The sequence below is a fragment of the Prorops nasuta genome, unplaced genomic scaffold, assembly GCF_024137725.1.
Source record: "Prorops nasuta isolate Cenicafe-Biocafe unplaced genomic scaffold, Cenicafe_Pnas_1.2 PNAS00017, whole genome shotgun sequence".
Classification (NCBI taxonomy): Eukaryota; Metazoa; Arthropoda; class Insecta; order Hymenoptera; family Bethylidae; genus Prorops; species Prorops nasuta.
The window spans coordinates 2,551,688-2,570,683 of NW_027116814.1; the positions used below are offsets into that span (position 1 = coordinate 2,551,688).

The window sequence follows — 18,996 nt, forward strand, 5'->3', positions numbered from 1 at the left end:
GTTAACCACGCAGTGTCGTTGCAAGCATGAAAAATAATAGCTACTAACTTAATAATTGCACTTTCAGAACAGCAAATAATCTCTCAATTTTAATCAAGTATTTCGCTCCTTTGTTTCCTTTTAACGTTTTCTTAAAGTGCATAGGAATTAGTTTTATGTTTTTAACAGTGTACATAGAAAAATTATTCATTACGTTCATCAACAATTTCTTATTTTCACATATTTTTTTATGCACTTTTCTACTTTCTTAATATAAATAAAGAATTATAATTTTATTAGCACACTTATCGTCAATAAATAAACCTAAAATTAATCATAAAACGAATATTTTCTCTAGGATCCAAATACTGATGACAGATATTTGTTCCGTGATGATAAAACTGTTTAATAAATATTTTTAGTCCCTTAATTGACTAATATGAATTTAATTGCAATTTTCAAGAAGTTTCCTTTAACCCTCGGTGCGCACACATCCCGAAAATACTATACTGCACACACTGGGTCAATTTGACCCAACAGCTTTGAATGACGGTTTTTCGTATACCATGCATGCAAGAATAAAAAAATTAATTTCTGTATTTACCCTTAACCTTTCTTTATTACATTATATAGTTCTTGTTAGACAAAATTATAATAAATTATTTGCAGACTGTTCAACATACGAGCATGGCAGAGCAACGGCTTTCTTACTTAAAAATTGTGTAGTTATTTCAAATTTGAATTTTAAAAGCTCAAACATTTGGTTTCTATAGATGAAAAGATATTCTTCAACGTAAAAATAATAAGACTTTGTTTGGTTTCAAAAAATATATTTTTTTCAACATATTAATGGCACTTGGGTATTGACGTTGCAGCGGTTAAAAACACCATACGTGATTATAATTAAGATATTGAACTAATAATTTATAGTACTTTTATGGCATTACTTACCTTTATAATTACCTAAAATAAGAGAAAAACCAAACCACGGATCACTATAACCCAGTGTGCGCACCGAGGGTTAATATTAAAGCGAAATAGATATTTTTAATTTTTTTGTACTGTTCCTTATTATATTTTATTAGCAAAGGAAGAAACTGAAGCTTTTAATTTTTGTTGTTATAAATTTATCAAGTGATTAATTGGGGATCATGCATACTAAATAGATTTAATTAATGAGCGAATCTGCATCGTGTGTGTTTTGAGTTTGTATATATTTTTTATTACCAATTTCGCGCGCGCGCGCGCGCGGACACTATTAACAATAATAAATATATTAATAAAATGTATTTCATATATTAGGAGAATAAGGGAGTTTGTGCTAAAAATTGAAACTCAGAAATATGTGATGGTCGTAATGGGGAGGTTTCTGTGTGCATGCGAGTAACAATTTTTAAATTAATTCTTAAACTTTCAGAAAAGCATTGAATGATCAAGGGAGAAATACTAAATTAACAATGAATGATTATCTGTTGGTTTCGAAATAAAATTATTTAGCGAGTACCTGTTATTTTTTTTATAAATGAAACGACATTGCATGTTGACGTCATCTTTCTAACATAACGTCAAACGCGTTATTTTACGTTAGCACTTGGGAAATTACAAAACTTCAATAAGCAAATAATTATCCATTTGCAGGAAAAGAAACTAAATAAAATAGTTTTAAAGTAGGTTTAGGAGAATTATGTTTTAAGAAAATGCACGAATATTGATACTCCTTGTATTTAACGTCATGCGAGGGTGATATGGTAACGCTAAATTAAATTTGTAGTTATCAGTACTTCAAGATCGTATAGAAAGAAGACGAAAGAGATGTTCTTATATATACCCACCACAGCACCTAGTAGAAACTTTTTTAGAACATTGCTAATCTGCAGCTAGTAAAATTTTAATTTTTTTGTAACCAACAATTTCAACTAGAAAGGTGCTAGCAAATCCATCGAAGTACACATTTTCCAAGAAATACTAGGTAAAACTTATGGATATACGTATATTAAAACAAAACCTATTCTTAATTTTTCTAGATAGTACTTTAACAGAATAGAAGAGGCTTTATTTTTAATAATTTACTTGTCATCTAAGAAACACTATTAATTTATTAAATTTTTCTCATATAATGAACTACATTATTATTAAATAAAACAGATTTAGAAATACATTAATCATTATTTTGAAAATATTGATTTGGTGAACTTGTATAGTATATTTTAAGAGAATTATGATTCTTCTCAAAAAATAAAATTGTTTAAAAAGAAAAGTTAAGTTAAAAATCAATGAAAACCTACTTATAATAAAATAGTAACCAAAAAAATATAAAATTGAAATATCTTTTTTATACGTTGTTTAAACTATTAATAAATATGTCAGCATTACTTTTGCAGTTATAAAGCAAGATTTGATTTATTTCATATTTAAATTATGTCACCATAATACAGTACATATCTAGTGAGAAAGCTGCATTAAAGAAAAATAATAATAATGCTTTCTCCTCCTAAGGGATTTGAATTTCGAACGATGGTGGTATTCTCGTCTCTATAGTCTGACATTTTTTCCACTTCGCTAGCTGAACTTTGTCTCTTTCAAAGTTTCCTTGCTTCATCTTTCTAAAATAAAAATTTTTACCTGCTGAATGTTCTTTCAAATGACTGACAGTACTTAGTGACTTGGAAAGCATGTTTCAGACAAGAAAAATATTACTGCTGAATTTTTAGTAAAATTATTGTCAATAAATATCTCTACTAAGACTGTCTAGAATTTTACACATCGATTCTACTCAGTTTTTTCCATTCAATAACTTACCAAAATTTGGCAATATTTACTGTCCAAGAAAACTTACAAATCATAAAACTATTCTGCATAATATTAAACCAGTTTATACTGATGGAAAAAAAGAATAGATAGAACCTTCAGTCTAGAGTCTTCTTTTTTAGTTAACACACATTTCTTCTCAGTGTAGTCCAAACAGTAGCTTAAAAACCAGGACTTGTTAATATTTACTAATTAGAAAAACATGTGAATGAGAAAACTATTACTGCCTAGTTTTAAGTCAGTATATATATATATATGTATATATATATATATAAAACGATAAAAAATTGGCTAGAAAAGCCCCTCATGGATGTTTTTAGAAACTCTACAGCCCAAAATGTACAGATGTTACTTGACAGCACCTATCAAGATCCTAACACGATAAGTGAACACAGTTCAACTCTGACAAAAACTTGCCACTAACTGAACAGAGTCCAACGATTATTATGCAAATTTCTATCAAGGAGTCAGTGGCGTAACGGATGAAAAATAGAATTCAAATATTTACACGACCAGAAAGTTATGGATTTAGTATTTCCAGGGTTCGGAAGAAGTCTGTTCATGTTGGTGCAATCACTTAATCTCGCTTTGCTCGAAATAAAAATGCATTGCTGTGAAGAATCAGATTCACAATCAGCTTAGATTCGGACACCATTTGCATAGTGTATCGAGGAGCAGTTCTTGAAAACCTTGGCTATATCCGAAGTGCAAAGAAGAAACGGGAGAGGCCCTAGTGTGGAACCTTGAAGCTGGAAGAAAGAGAAAGAGAGGGAAAGAGTGGGAGAAAGAGAATGGGTGGGGAGCAGCTGGTTATGGAATCCTGACAATGGATTTTTCTATCGCCATCCCGTATATTTCGTGTCCATGCGTGAGCCAGTGATGTGTTAAGAAGGGTCAACGGCCGACCCTCACCACACGGAATGGATTGACGCGCTCGTACGCGCCAACACACGGAAGGCCCAGTTTGTTTTGGTTCCCCGGGCGTTAGCCCGGTCCCCCTCCCTTCATTTCTCTTCTCCTTCTCTCCACTCCTTCTTTCCTATTCACCCCCTCAACACTCTTCCACATCTCCAAGACCTTCCCCACCACAAACAAGACTATACACCTAACGCCCGTGAACTCATATACCATCGAACATCAACCTTCTGCCCAGTATTTTTTGCTCTATCCTCGAATATCAGCCAACTGAATTTTTCGTTTTCCTTGTTTTTTCAGGAGAACGTCAGTTTTTTATCTCTCGATGATGTTCATTGGTGTCAGGATGACCTTGGGATAAATTTTAAGGAGCGATAGGTGGCATAATCCCATTACAAACAAGACATTCTATCGAACACCAACATCTTTGCTGATATTCTTTGCTCTATCCCCAAATATCAACCAGCTGAATTTTTCGTTTTCCTTGTTCTCTGAGGAGAACATCAGTTTTTGATCTCTCGATGATGTTAATTGGTGTCAGGATAACCTTGGGATCAATTTTAAGCAGCGATAGGTGGCGTAGTCCCATTACAAACAAGACTGTACACTTAATGTTTGTGATCTTATATACTCAATCGAACATTAGCCCTCTCTGATATTTTTTACTTTAACCTTAAATATCGACCGACTGAATTTTTCGATTTCCTTGTTGTCTGAGGAAAACGTCAGGTTTTAACTTCTCGATGATGTTAGTTGGTGTGTTATGATGACCTTGGGACAAATTTTAAGGAAGGTTAGGTGGGGTAATTTTGAGCAAGACGATAAATACAGGGCCAGAGATGCCAAATTAATATTAAAATATACGTTTAATATTTTAATTCTTCGTTAATATTGATGTGGGTATATAGGGTGATCGAAAAGTCGAAAGACGGATAAACATCTTCGAAATGGTGTGCATTGGGAAAAACATTGGTCTTAGGTGTATTTGTTAGCTGGAAAGGTCCATTGTGCAGTGCTATGCATTTAGTCTTAGGTTAAAACTATGAAGCTCATCCCAAGGTCAACTTTTTTTTAAAGCACATCCTGACTTTTTATCGAACAGAAATTGTGCAAATAATTTTCCAAGACACCAATGAATTTATCATATCATGCACAGTCGTTCATTAGATATTGTAATTTACATTTTCATATATTAAACTATAGGTTTGATTGTAGTAGTGAATGTAACCCGATTGTGACCTCTATGTAACGCACACGAATAGTTATTCGTTTGTACCTATAATCTGAAATTGAAATACTTGATGAATGACTCAATAAAATGATAGATTCATCAGTGTTTTGGAAAGCTCTTGAAATGAGCTACTGGAATATGTAATAAAGAGTAGTCCACATTGCAATGAAAAATGAACTTTCACATGTCCTTCATAACGCCATCTGAAACCAAATGTATATGACTATCATTTGAATCATTTGAGCCAAAAAAGTGCAAATGACTCGTTGCTTTTTAAACTCACAGTTATCTGTTACTTAGCCTTAATCAAGCTTTCTAACCATTCTGTATTTAAAATTACTATGCAGAGGTGAATAACAACCTGTAATTAAATCGGGGTTCAAAGTAATAAATTAATTAAATGTACTCACACACATATTCCTAAAGCATCGCCTTAGTTGAACTTACAGACACAGTACCTTTAGAATTTACTTACATATGCATGGTATTTCATTTTAAATAATAACTTCAACTATTAACTGCTGATTACGTTATATGAAAATATGTTTTAAACAGATCTTTTACAGCTTGGAAAGGGACATAAGAAGGTTCCCTTGGTTTGACTATGAAACATTATTTCAACTGTACTTGAAGGCCCCCCAAAGCTTTTTAAACGAAACACCTTATATATTATTACATATTCTGGTAGTTGACCTCAGGAGTATTCCAAACCCTTCTTGTCATTTTTTCATTTCATCCAGTCGTTTACGGGATAATACAATTTGAAAGTATACGTAGATGAGCAACTGTAAGACTGTATGGTCGTGCATACTATTTCAACAAAACCACTCCTATATGTAATTTCAAGTCGAAATATCTCGTAAACGAGTGGATGAAATGAAAATATGACACAAGGTTTTGGAATGCTCTTGAGGTCAACTATAAGAATATGTAAAAATATATAGGGTGTGCCATTTAAAAAAGTGCAGGTGTCCTTCGTGTACCATTGAAAAAGATTTCAAGGTCAAACCAAGGGGAAAACCTTATATCCCCCTCTAAGCAGCAAAATTGTGGTTTTAATATTTATTTTTATGAAACAATTATCAGCAAATAGTTCAAGTTTTTGTTTAAAATGGGTACTCCACACACAAAGGAATAAATTTGAACTACTTTCTAGAAATTTGCTATTCATTTGCATCTGGTGGAGTCTTCACAAACTATTTTTTATTAATAATAAAAATTCTTTTATGTTCTTCAGATATCTATGAATTATTTTAATTTTCTTTTCTATCAATTTTACATTCTTAATTAGATTCATAATTGATTTATTCAAATTTATTATTTCCTCAACTCTTTATAATATAATTACCAAAATATTATATCTTGGTTTATGGCTAAAATTTATAAAACCATTACCAGTCTCTATTTTGGCCTAAGTTAGTATGCTCACTATTGGGTATTTCCAGATTGGCCAAACACTGGTAGAACTTATTTAAGGTCAGTTCTAAGTTACCTATACAAGACCAAGAATTGATAACACAATTCTTGGCTTCCTCCTGCTTGACCAAATGTTGTTCAACAATGTTGAACCTACTTTCATTTGGCAAAGCATTGGTAAGACAATTCTTGATTTCTCCTTGCATGGCCTAGTGTTGGTCAAATGTTATGATCAAAGTTTGGCTGCTATTTTTTTGATCAATCATTGGCAGAATATTAGGTGTCCTTTAATATGTATTACAGTACTATCTCGGTTACCAACTGATAGTCTGTAACAGTATCTGCTGGAGTTGACCTCTCAAGGACTGCAAAAATTAAATATTTAAATACTTGAAAATTTTAGTGGTTCATAATATCATTGATTATTATTATCACTCTTACGTAAACTGTTAAAACAATAAGAAATCATTTCTTTTCTTGAAAATCCTAAAGAGGGTTACCATTTAAGAAATAGATTATGCAATTTGCAAGTATTATATTTCTAAATTTCTGTTATGTTCAAAAAGTAAAACTTTAAGAATTTATTCTTCAATATCTCACATTTGCCTTTGTACTAAAGTTTTTAGTTAGGGTTAACGACAAAGCAATGTAGTACCGTAATAGAGGTGAACGTAATTCAAAATTAACTGAAACTTACTACACAGGTGTTTTCAGGGTTTCTGAGTTTAGCTGAGAGAATTAAGCTTTGCAAAATATTTTACGTAAAGTGCTACTGACTTTGAAGATTCTTTTTCTTTCATATAAAAATAAATTCTTGATACTATTACGAAGAGATAAATATTTTCGACTTTCGACTCTCCTAAATATTATTGATTTTCATTTTTAAAGGGTTAATTTTTGTACAGTTTTTGGTTCAAACTATAACAGTGATGAAGACAGTTTTTAATTATAAAACGTCTTAAGAAAAACTCTGCTAGCTTATGACTATGAGAATTTGTTATTTTATATTTTTATTTTTTTCCTTTTTTATATGTTTAAATCCATACAGTGCGTCTGAACCTAAATTTGCATCCCTAACATTTCCAGTTCGTTGAAGGTTGTCAAAAATACTGAAATAGGTCAATTTTAACTTGCAGGAGGATCAAAGTTTGTCTTAGTGTCAAATTTATATCTACATCCCTTTAAATCTAGAGCCACTTCTTCAACAAATTTAAAAAGCAAAAAGGTTGGAGTGATACATCATTTTGAAACTGTTTTCATTGTCTATGGAAATATACATATATAAATATGATAAGTTTGTTGCCTTCAGCTAAAACTTTTTGTCACTTTAACAAATAAAAATATAGTGCCTAGAAGACATTTCTTAGTCCATCTATATAAAATAAAATTTGAAATTTAAACGAAAGTGCTTTGGTTTGACTTTTTCCAAAATGTCAATCTCCAAAATGATATGCCACCTGAAGCTTTTTGCTTTAAAATTTTTCGAAGTGGTGAATCTAAACACTAAATGAATCGATAAATAATTTTAAACCCAAAATAAAATTTAGTTCCATACTTCCTATTAAAATGAAGCTATTTCAGCATGTTTTCTAAATGTTTATGAAAGGGGAGATTTTAGGGATACAAATTTTTATAGAAGCAATCTGTACAGAGGGCCTTTGATCAAAACATGATCATGATCGTTTATTAAGAGTTTCCTTATAGTCAAAATTATTTCATTGTAATGAAAAATCTAGTTACTTTTATATAACATTCCTTTAAAAATGATAAATTGTAAAAACGAGTTTACCTTTTAAAAATTAAATCTTAGGAGTATGATAGATAATTTTATATACAAAAAACCGTAGAATTTTTCATTCAAAGTTTTCCTTTTTTTAAATTTACATTGTACTTGTCATAGATTAATTATTTTTGAAAAAAATCTTACATAAAAACAAAACACGTCGAATAGATTAGAATTTATTAAAAATTTGTACTAAATCTCTCATCAGAGATTGTGGGAGGCCCAAAAAATCGAATTGAGGAAAGTCATCCATGGGTTAATATGGAACACCCTTTGCATTTGAATCAATTGCATCCCTAAGGCTCGGGCATGTCCACTAACGGCAACATTGTAGTTTGTATCGTGCACGATGCGTCAGGACACGGCAACCCTGCCTCGACTTACTCATCCCTGCACACTGCCACTCTGCCCCCTCCCCTATCTCTATCTCTCTACTCCGCACAGATCCTCTTTCTCTCATGATATCTCTGGTGTGAGATTATTTCACCAGATGCAGCAACCCACCTACCTTCAAAAAGCCTTTAATCTCCAACCATTATCCCAAATCTTAAACAATCAACAACCTTCCATCAACACAGTCCTGTTATCAACAAAACCAGTGAATCAACAATGTAAACAAATCCTAAATATCTCTCATCCACTGTTATACACTTTCCTGAATTTATCAAAATGACGAAACGAAGTTGCACGAGTGTCGTTCACCAATTTAACGTAACGTTACATGGTTCTAGTGTTTAGGCTGCGAGAAAAGAAATGACCTTGACAGCATCCTCGTTATTGCACGGGTATAGATCAGGTTGGGTTCGGTATTAGAAAAGGGAAAAAAGAGGATGTTGTGGATAGAGGAGGTAAAGGGCAAAGGGTAGGGAAGGACGGCCAAGTAAGGAGAGCGAAGGTAAGGTAAAGCGAAGCAAAACCAAACACAAGCAGAGGGAGAGGATTGCCTGCCTGCTGCGGCCGGCATAGAGGGTCTCTGACCTCCAACGATGCCACAGCCGCGCACTGTGTAGACTGTAGACCGCTGTGTCTCTTGTACCGTTTCGGAAAGTTGATGTCACAAAATCCTTGAGACAGAGCTCCTTTACCTCGCACTTCTTTGCCCCTTTCGCCTGATTCTTCCAATCAACAAATCCCATAGTCCTTACTGAAACGAATCATCGTGTGTCCCCTTAAGTCCTCCGGAAAACAACTCGAGGACGTTCTTTAATTTTCGTCCACTGACACGAGCAATTTTGGGAAACGTTTGTTAGATTTTTACCGAACTGGTGTGCGAGATTTGAATGAACATATTTGGAAATGTTGAAGGGAAGAATGAGCATCCATAACATCTGGCATTTCTTACAAGATAACGCATATCGACAGGGGAATTTCTGCGTAATTGAACTTTGTAAATATTTACCAAGAGTCTATTGTAGTAACTGGCGAGTGCTATCGTGGTTCGCCGAGCTCGACTGGGGTACCAGTTCCACGAATTACTTAGGAATTTTTGGTCATTTGCTAATAGGTGACTAATTACTGATTGCTGGATAATTACGGTGTTTATTAGGCTTGAATATTGCATTTAGTGTCATTAGAAGAGTTATAAATTTGTTCGAAGCAAAGGTGAAAAGTTTTAAATGCAAACTGCCTTTTATCAACGTAATTGAACATAGTTTTTCAATTTTGTAATCAAGTATAATGAACAATTTTCATTAACCATTCAATTGTCGACTGACAACGCGAGGTGGTGTCAGAAAGTACCCAGATTGGGTTTATGATGCTTAAATAAACAGCAACGTATAACGAAGAGCATAAGGTAAACACAAACATTACAGAGTGAGTCTAACTGAAATCTTAGTTATCAAAAAACAATGTTGTTTGAAAACTGATTTCAATTTCAACAATTTTCATGAATTCTTAAAGAATTATCTTTGGAAAACAAAATTTTTTTCAAATGTTGTTTTTGAAAATCTATAGATTTCAGGTAAAACCGATCTGTGATTTTGGTATCCCAAGCAGGAATCACTAATCATGCAAACAAAGCCAACCAGTGGTGGATGTACGGTTTAGAATAAACAATTGCCACACTTATCAGCTGATGGTGGCTAACAATAAATGGCCAACATTAAATTTGAATTAGTTGGACATTGTTTGGTCCACTAATTGGTTAATGTATGGAAAATCATTGACTGAATTTTTAATTTCCATATAAAAATATAGATGTCACATGAGTGCTGCTTTCTCGCTAGCATACTTTATAAAAGAGGAACAAATAAATATCCAGATAATGCAAGAAGTTTTTATTCAATTTTAGGACTTACCCTTTGGACTACTAGAATTTTTCATACAAATAATGGTTCTTTTTTCTCAAAGTTTTGTCAATATAAATAACATACATAGTTAATACATTATCGAAATTACCCCAAAGTTACTATAGTGGCTTTATTGGCAGGTTAAAGGTTAAGATGATATTTCAAAAGCTGTCGATCATTACTATGTTATATTTCTCCTAGATTTTACATATTTAAGAATTTTATATTCTATTGGTTGATTTCCTTATTTATAAAAATTGCAAAATGCATGGTATTGAGTTCCCATGTGATTTTCTATATTTCTTCGTAAAATGATGATGCGTTTAGTTGCATCTATATTTTTAATTTTGTAAATATTCAATCCGTATCATATTTGGTCCATTAGTGGTTCGATAAATATCGTAACCATTGGGCCATTACCTTTGCCTACTATTGGATTGATATTATCATTCAGTAAGCACACCAAATTATCAGTTATTAATGGTCACAATTAATCAGCCATTAACAGACTATGTGGGCTAATAATCAGTCACTACTGGTCCGTTTTCTAATTCCTGCTAGAGTTAGTTTATCACTCCAGTACATAAGTTCAAACTATATAAATCCTTTTTTTGTACTAATTTTCCGCTGTTTTAATTATACAGTGCCCGTTACTTAAAACGCTCCAGAGCTTAGATACTAGAAGGCATTTATCTCTGTAATTTTATAGGACTTTCTCGAAACCTCTTACCATTAGAATTCTAATCAGACTTATACTGGAATTAAATTTAAATTGGGAATAGTTACAGTGATATACATTTTCATATATCCTTCCTTTGTGACGTTTCAAGAAGTGGATTCTGCAGTATACATCCGTAATTGCGTCAAGCTAATTTAACGAATTATTGTTATTAGAGGATTAGAACAAAACATACATCACATAATGAAAAATTTGTCGTATGCATGATTTAAATACTCGTTAAAAATGTAAAATAACTACAGAAGATAGGCTATTTATTATTCTCCATGTATTCGAATGGTTTCGTTGTTAAACAAATTTGTTATTCCCACTAACAGGTTTATACAAAATTCCAAGTATTAAAATATCTCGTTTGGCACAGTCTCCTCACCAATGTTTATTAGAGTTAAATTGATATGATTGTTGTGGTTTATAGGGAAATGCATTAATTATCTCACAATAATTAAAAAACCTCATATAAGTGTCGTTAATATCTATTTTAAAAACGTAGTTTCTGTTTACAAATTGGATATTAAATATTTTTATATTACATGAAAAAGTTTGTTTATTTCTTCATTCACAAAAGTACCAACCACTTCATCTTAACTATAGATGATAAAAAATTAAAATTCGTCAATAATTCCAAAAATAGAAGATATGGACGAACAAAAGAGTGCAGGACTTTAATAGTTCATAAATATATATACAATATTTTCCAGAGATTCATAGGATTAGGGATTTCCTCATCATATAAAGGGTGTAACAGTATCATTGAATGGTTTCTAAGATGCAGATTTCTGATGTTTGCGCGATAAAAAACCTTCCATTCGCATTATAATCGGTGCAACGCGCGACTTTTGGCATAAAAGAGTTTAAAAATAAATATGTTTTGGCCCAAAAAACCCAACCGATAGTCTCGACCGTAAAACCTTCGTAGATCAATGGCGCAAACGATTCACAAATATGTCCAAGACCTAAGACAATGGGATAAAACAAGAATGGGTTGAAAGTTGAGAAATCTGTGAGCTGAAAGTCAGACGTGCAATAGGACCGTGAAGAGGGGAAATCGATGCGCGCCGCGCGCACGTTTCTTTGTTTACATCGAACCGGCCGGCCCCAGCAGCAGTCACGTGGTATTGATCCAAGCTTACTTTTCCTGGAATTCGAACCAACACACCGCGCTTCGGCCAAATGCACCAACTTTTCTCGTTCTTTCCGTAGAGATACCACATTTCTCCCAAAAGCATCCGTACAATAAAATTCTTCATCTTGCCTATTTCAACATTATTATTGTTATTATTAAACTCTATCGATAACGAATTCATAGTTACGATTGTTTTCGTATCGTTTCAGGCAAATGCAGCAGTGGTGTTCAAATGTACCTGGCCTGGTTGCTTAGAGATAAAAGCTACGGTTACTCTCATCGAGGAACATGTTCGGCAACTGCATCTTGGGTATGTAGTACGGATGAAAAGACTGCAGGAAACTTAAATTTAGGAGCCTACTGAGGATCAGGATTAAAATTACAGACCCAAGAGCACCAAGGAGTACGGCGAGGAAGATGATGATATGTCGGATCACGAGGAAGAATTCTATTACCAAGAGGTGGCGGTGGATCATATGAGCTCACCACCGACAATGTCTCATCGCGACATGGCGAGGCCCCCCCATGAGGATCCAGAGTATCAGAAGCAGCTCCGCCTGGAGGCAGCTCCCGTAACTACCAACTGCCAGGAAAATTCCGGTGTCAGCATTAGGGAACGTACCAATGCTTACACCCTCTCTCCATCACCGGTAAGTAACAACTGGGTTAACCTTCCTTATCCATCGATGCTCTTTCTGTAACGATCAAAATGTTATGGAATTTAATAGTAAACGAGAGTTATACCTTTATCCTAAGTCGTGAAAACACATCAGAGATTAATGCCCATTTTCCTTTTAGGGCACACCGATAAAGCACATAAAGCTATCACCACGACCGTTCCAGACATACCATCAGCAGAACGTTGGGCTACTGACGATGTCTCCCGGAAAATTACCGTCCTCCCCACGCCGTATTCGGGGAGAGACGAAAAAGTGCCGCAAGGTGTACGGAATGGAACACCGGGATTTGTGGTGCACGCAGTGCAAATGGAAGAAAGCCTGTAGCCGTTTCGGCGACTAGATACAAATTCCGAGGCACCCTAGTACACATGACCGGAAATATTTACCGATCTGATAAATTTAGTTTGTCCATGCAACGTCGATTGCATTCGGAAACAAACGGTATCCGGAGGAGTTACTTTTTCCTGCTTCTGATATTGGACCCGAAGCTTCAGGAACGTCATCGAGTCTGCGAGTCTCTACAGAGATGGCTCTGATGTACCACTTCTGAGCAACCCAATAGCTGAACTGATAAGCTCCGTTAGGATGTGTTCGTAAAGTACATCCTTAGGCGGAGATGCTCCACTCTGTTTTCCTCCACCCTGAGCCCTTCGTCAGTTCGCTTGGTTAATTAGTTATTGTGGGACACAGTCTCAGAATCTACGTGCATCCTTCAATGGCGCTTAGCAAAATCAGACACGAGGTCCTCTTCCGGAGGACCTTGACTTATAGGTAGTGAATTTATTTTCGATGGGACGCAAAGCTGAGCTGCTTCATTGAATCTTTCCGAGTACTTAGCAGCTAAGGTGCGGCTCGCGTCAGGAAGAACTCTCTTTGCTTCGCGGAAGACTCGAGGAACCGTCACTACGGACTTCTGTATCATCTCTGATATCAACTCCAAGCTTGCGGTTCGTCATGGGCCTGTGTCACTCGTTACGAGAGCGTCGAAGTAAACCGAGGCAGGTCTCATTGGATGGACTCGATCATGATCTTGCGGAACTCCTATGGGAACGGTTATGGCTACTGGATGGAGGGTACCCGACTCGTCCGTCGCATATTACAAACTGATCAACCGTATAATTATTTATCACAACCGAGCATTGGAAAACCATTCGATGGAACTACGCATAATGTTGTTAATACTAGTGGAATACGTCGTTCGATTTTTAAACGAAGATTGGTGCCTGGCTTGTCAAGACCGATGAGTCGGTTTTTTATCAAGTAGCCGTAATTGGAACCCTGCGAGTTGGAAAATCAAACAGCAAGCTCTGTGTAAATATGCATCAGCTGGAGAACGAATAGAGATTTATGGGTAATATTAGGAGAATTTGTAATTTCTCGCAATGGCTTAAGATATTCAGAAAAATACCATAAGAAATACTCGTAACGGGAACTCATCCATAAGTTCGGATCTTGCGAAGAACTGTCCCATAGAGGACTACGATAGGCAGAGCATTTCGATTGCCAGTGGCAAGAAAACACGCACCTTCGAGTTATTTTGATACAGGATCCGCGAGTTGGTATCCTCCGAATTGATCCACGAATCATCTCCTTAGGCAATTTGTAAAGAACTTTTTTCATTCACACAGAGTAGCGCAGAAATAAGTTTGCGAAGTTCGCGTTATTAAAGCAAAAAAGGTTCTACTAGTACATCGGAGATCTTCTGGTAACGCAAGCACAACACGATGGGAATTTGTCTGGAGCCCGATGAAAAGTTACCTGTTGACAGAATCCATAAAGATAACCACAATATAAACTATAGTATATTATTAGGAAGCTAAAGCTTGGAGATATTAGATGCACGAAGTCTTTGATTACGTTAGGATAGCTTACCAATTTCACCGCTTGATGGGTTCTGTTGATCGTAAGGAAAACGAAGAATGACCTCTGTGTTGTGCACCGTTACGAACGCAAGGAAGTCTGATGAATCGAATCCGAATAAAAGCGCGCGATATGAGAGCTGATTGTGATATTTTATCTAAATTTAACGGATCCCGCGGGCCGAGAAGCAGAAAGTGCAAAGGTGGTTGATTTGAAAGAAAGATACAAAACTTTATACACCAATTACATAATACTGCCAGATTCGACAATTGTTGCTGAACACTTGTTTCTTCTGCGACACAAGCGTGGATCCTAGTAGTTTTCTGAATTAGCCAATCCAAGGCCTCGCTCTAGAATCGATCGATTGTTCCAGTTTGCCAAACTGACTCCAAACAGATTTTCAATTTTTGGTACGCCTTTCTCACTTTCGAACCTCCGTACATACGACGAATTTTGCTTAACTGATCTCATCTCGTATTGGATGTAGAGTCCAGTGATGCTTTTTTTAATCTTCAGCTATACCAATAAGTATAATCAACGCGTTATCGGGAGACCTTCCACCCCTCCCCCAAATTTCGAGGTCTCTGTGCGACGCACTCTAACGTTTCATTGTCCAAAGTTTGCAACACTGGATCTACTTCCGGTACCTACCCAATATATTATAGACTGTTTTAAAAGATGGGTAGAATCGTACCATCTGAAAACTGATTTAGCGTTGTCTTTCATGTCTTTGTATAAGATATTTTAGCGTAATTGTTACTCTTGTATTAACTAGAACTCCTTTGTTATAAGAGTGCTCTATTATTATTATTATTATTATTAATCATTATCATTAACGTCATCATTATTACCACTATCCTTACCCAAATTTTAGCGTAGACTGCCACGCTTGCTTATAAATATTTAAACGGTAAATGTTATCATTATGGATAACTCATTTTAAATTGATTAAATTTTTGCTTTGGCATGTCAAATTTTAAAAACGAATCATTGTGCAACTAATGGGATATTGATGGAAAAAACATCTCTGTAAGATATAGCTTTGTCTACCAATTCCTACCAAGGACGTAAATTTGCAAGCACAGGTAGTGTAGAGAGTAATTGCCGTCCAAGTAGGTTTCTTTGTTAAAACTACATTATCACGTTAGTAGCGATTTTTATCAAAGGAAAGTGTCATTTATTAGAATGTATAATGACCAGGATGGTACTACGAGACTCAGCTTTAATATTGTTAACGTATAGCGTAATACATCTTATTGGACGTTTGGAAATATTAGGGAAATGATAATCAGATATTTATTAACTCATTTAGAGATCTATATATTAGGCTATGTATGCTTTCAACAATCCTGAGCTAGTAGTACAGTCCTGTACACAAAGTAGCTTTAAATTTACATCTGCTATTTTTATGCATAATTTACAAGGTCTATTTTACAGTGTAAGAATGAAATTTGTTGAATTTTTTACTAAGGAGTCTTGTCCTGCATACTATATCCCTTAGATATGATAAAAATTGGTATGTAAATAAAATAAGGACAATTGTGATAATTGCGTTTTTTTTTTATTGGTAATAGACATTTTTATAGAATTCCATTGTTTCCAGTAACACAGGTGCTCTGCAGTTTTGAGAAAAATGTTTTGTAGTTATTTAAAAGCAGAAGAAATTTAACACTTTTACTTATTTTAAACAGAAAAGAAAAATTTTCATATTTAATTTTATCATTTACATATGCATTAGACAATTATAAATTTTCGAAACCTTGCAAACATCAAAAGCTACTGATTTAAAAAGTTAAATCAGATTTTTCCATGATTATATTGATTCCTAAGATAAACTGTTAATAAACAGAATGATAAAACAGTAAACAAAATTCAAAAATTGCTTTTTCCTGCTTCTTAAAATATAGTTTATAGCTTTAATTAATGCTAAATAATTCTTAAAATCTTTTAACCATTTTCAACTGAAAAAACCTTATTTTAATCTTTTATATTTTACAAGTGTACCAATTTTTATCAAAATCTTTGATAGTTGAACTTCGTAAAAAAGAAAACCTATGTAGAAATTGTATCAGTGCCATTCCAACAAAGAATTTACAGGCATTGAGAATGCTAAAACTAATGAAACATAGAAAGCAAACATAAACTTCAGCTTGAACTTCATAACAATATTTGGACACGTTTGAAAACAAAAGAAAACTATAAAATTGTATTTCACAAAAATAATTTAAAAAAAATAGAAAATACTTTTCATGGGACGGATGAGGCAAACAACGTAATTAATAAAAATTCCCGCAGGCGAGCATAGTCATTTTAGCCATTAATTTAATTTTTCTTTGTATTGCGTTTTTTAAGGAAATATTTTATAAATTTACACCAACAATCATTGTAGCGGAATATTATATTAGCTACACTCGAAAGTAACGACATTTTTCTCTACGCAAATTAACAACACAAAAATGACATTACTTTCCAGTGCATCTAATATTACAGCTAGATTCTATGTACCAACAATAAATCTCGATCGATTCGACGAGCGAGCCGATTACGAGCGATCAAAGAACTCGGCTGATCTAACTTAAGCCAGATCGCCGAAATATACATATATAAGGAAATCAGAAAATTATTTCGCGGATTACCTTATGGCCGGGATTATACCAAAACGATCTCATATCGAATATTAAAATGCAATTTTTCGAAGCGTACGGTCGACTCCTGAATTCGGTCAAGCAGCGTTTTACAGCGGCTACATTGCGAGTCAATTGTCGTGAGTCCATGAAAAGACAATCTATCGACAGAACTATAATCGTTTCTAACATATAATATCTTTCGAAGACGATTTTTAGAACGAATTAAGATCATATTTCGATCTATATAGTATTACGCGTGCTTATTTTCATGGAACGACAATTAATGACAAAATTCAAACAGGAGTCGCACGCTCTGATCGCGGATGGTCGGCTGGGCGTAAAGACATTATTATAAATTATTATTATTATTATTATTACCATCATCATTATATTATATTATATTATAGTATATTAATTATTATATTCATCGTCATCGTCATTATATTTACTTTTATTAATATTAAGAGCGTTATTAACATTTAATTGTTAAGCGTAGAGAGAGCGAGTGAGAGAGAGAGAGAGAGAGAATCGTTAACTTTTACTTGATAAAAACCACTAGTATCGCGCAATGCTCTGCGCTAAATAAAAGATTGTATTTCATTGTTAATTTTGATTGAGTCGTTTTAAAGTTCGGACAAGTATATATATCCGGAAATCATTTGAACTTTTTTTTTAGAATCTATAGCAAAGATTTTATGCCCAGTTGCTGTGGTTGTGTCACTTTATTTGATGCTCAAATTTAAATATCTACATATGCGGAAGACGACAACAAAGAGATCTTTCAATTATCAATAATTCAGCGTCTATACAAAGTATTTTTATTTAACACGACTATTTATTTTTATTGAAGTATAACATTAATAAATCATATAACAATTTTATATATAGAATGAATTACACATTTTTTAAAATTCTTTTAAAAATACAAATACATAAACACATGGTGTAAAACTATGTACAAGCGAAAACCTTAACTATAGATTCCTGATATAATTAGAAATAAAAAAGTATTATATAACTTTTGCTGTAACCTTTCATTTTTTAAACATCCTTTTTTAAATCATTCAATAGCATGCCTCGTGAAGTAAGATAAGTGTATTTAAACTAATATTGGCGTCCCCATTCTGTGGTCTTAACGTGCTCCTACTATCTCATTGTGTAATTATATTAGCACACACAGTTTTTGTTTTTAAACCATACATCTTTTATAAATGTGTATATATCAAAACTTCTTTAATGTTGAATATCAATGAAGGTGTTTATTTAAACTTATTAACATTGTTAAGTATTTCAAGTGACCAAATTTAGCGAATAAAAAAAGAATTAAGAGGTTACACCATTCTGGCACTCAAAAATATAACACTGACAAATATTTATATATATATATATTTTTTTTTTTGTTTCACGGGCCTATTAAATATTTATATGCAAGACTCTATTTTATACATACAAACGAAAGATTAATTAAAAATGAAAAAAAAAACATTTAATAATGGTAGAGATATGAACCGTCAAGTAATATACATTAAAAGTTAAAGCCGTAA

General features: G+C 33.8%; 1 protein-coding gene across 1 annotated transcript in view; it reads left to right on the forward strand.

The window, feature by feature from the left end:
* Positions 1 to 18,333, forward strand: part of LOC136779677 (zinc finger protein 395-like) — a 105,690-nt gene extending 87,357 nt beyond the window's left edge. The window contains exons 6-8 of the mRNA XM_066737396.1: positions 12,495 to 12,595; positions 12,671 to 12,935; positions 13,084 to 18,333. Of these exons, the coding sequence (XP_066593493.1) occupies positions 12,495 to 12,595; positions 12,671 to 12,935; positions 13,084 to 13,305 (588 nt within the window). The 3' untranslated portion in view covers positions 13,306 to 18,333. The remainder of the gene's footprint in view (positions 1 to 12,494; positions 12,596 to 12,670; positions 12,936 to 13,083) is intronic.
* Positions 18,334 to 18,996: the final 663 nt, after the last annotated feature.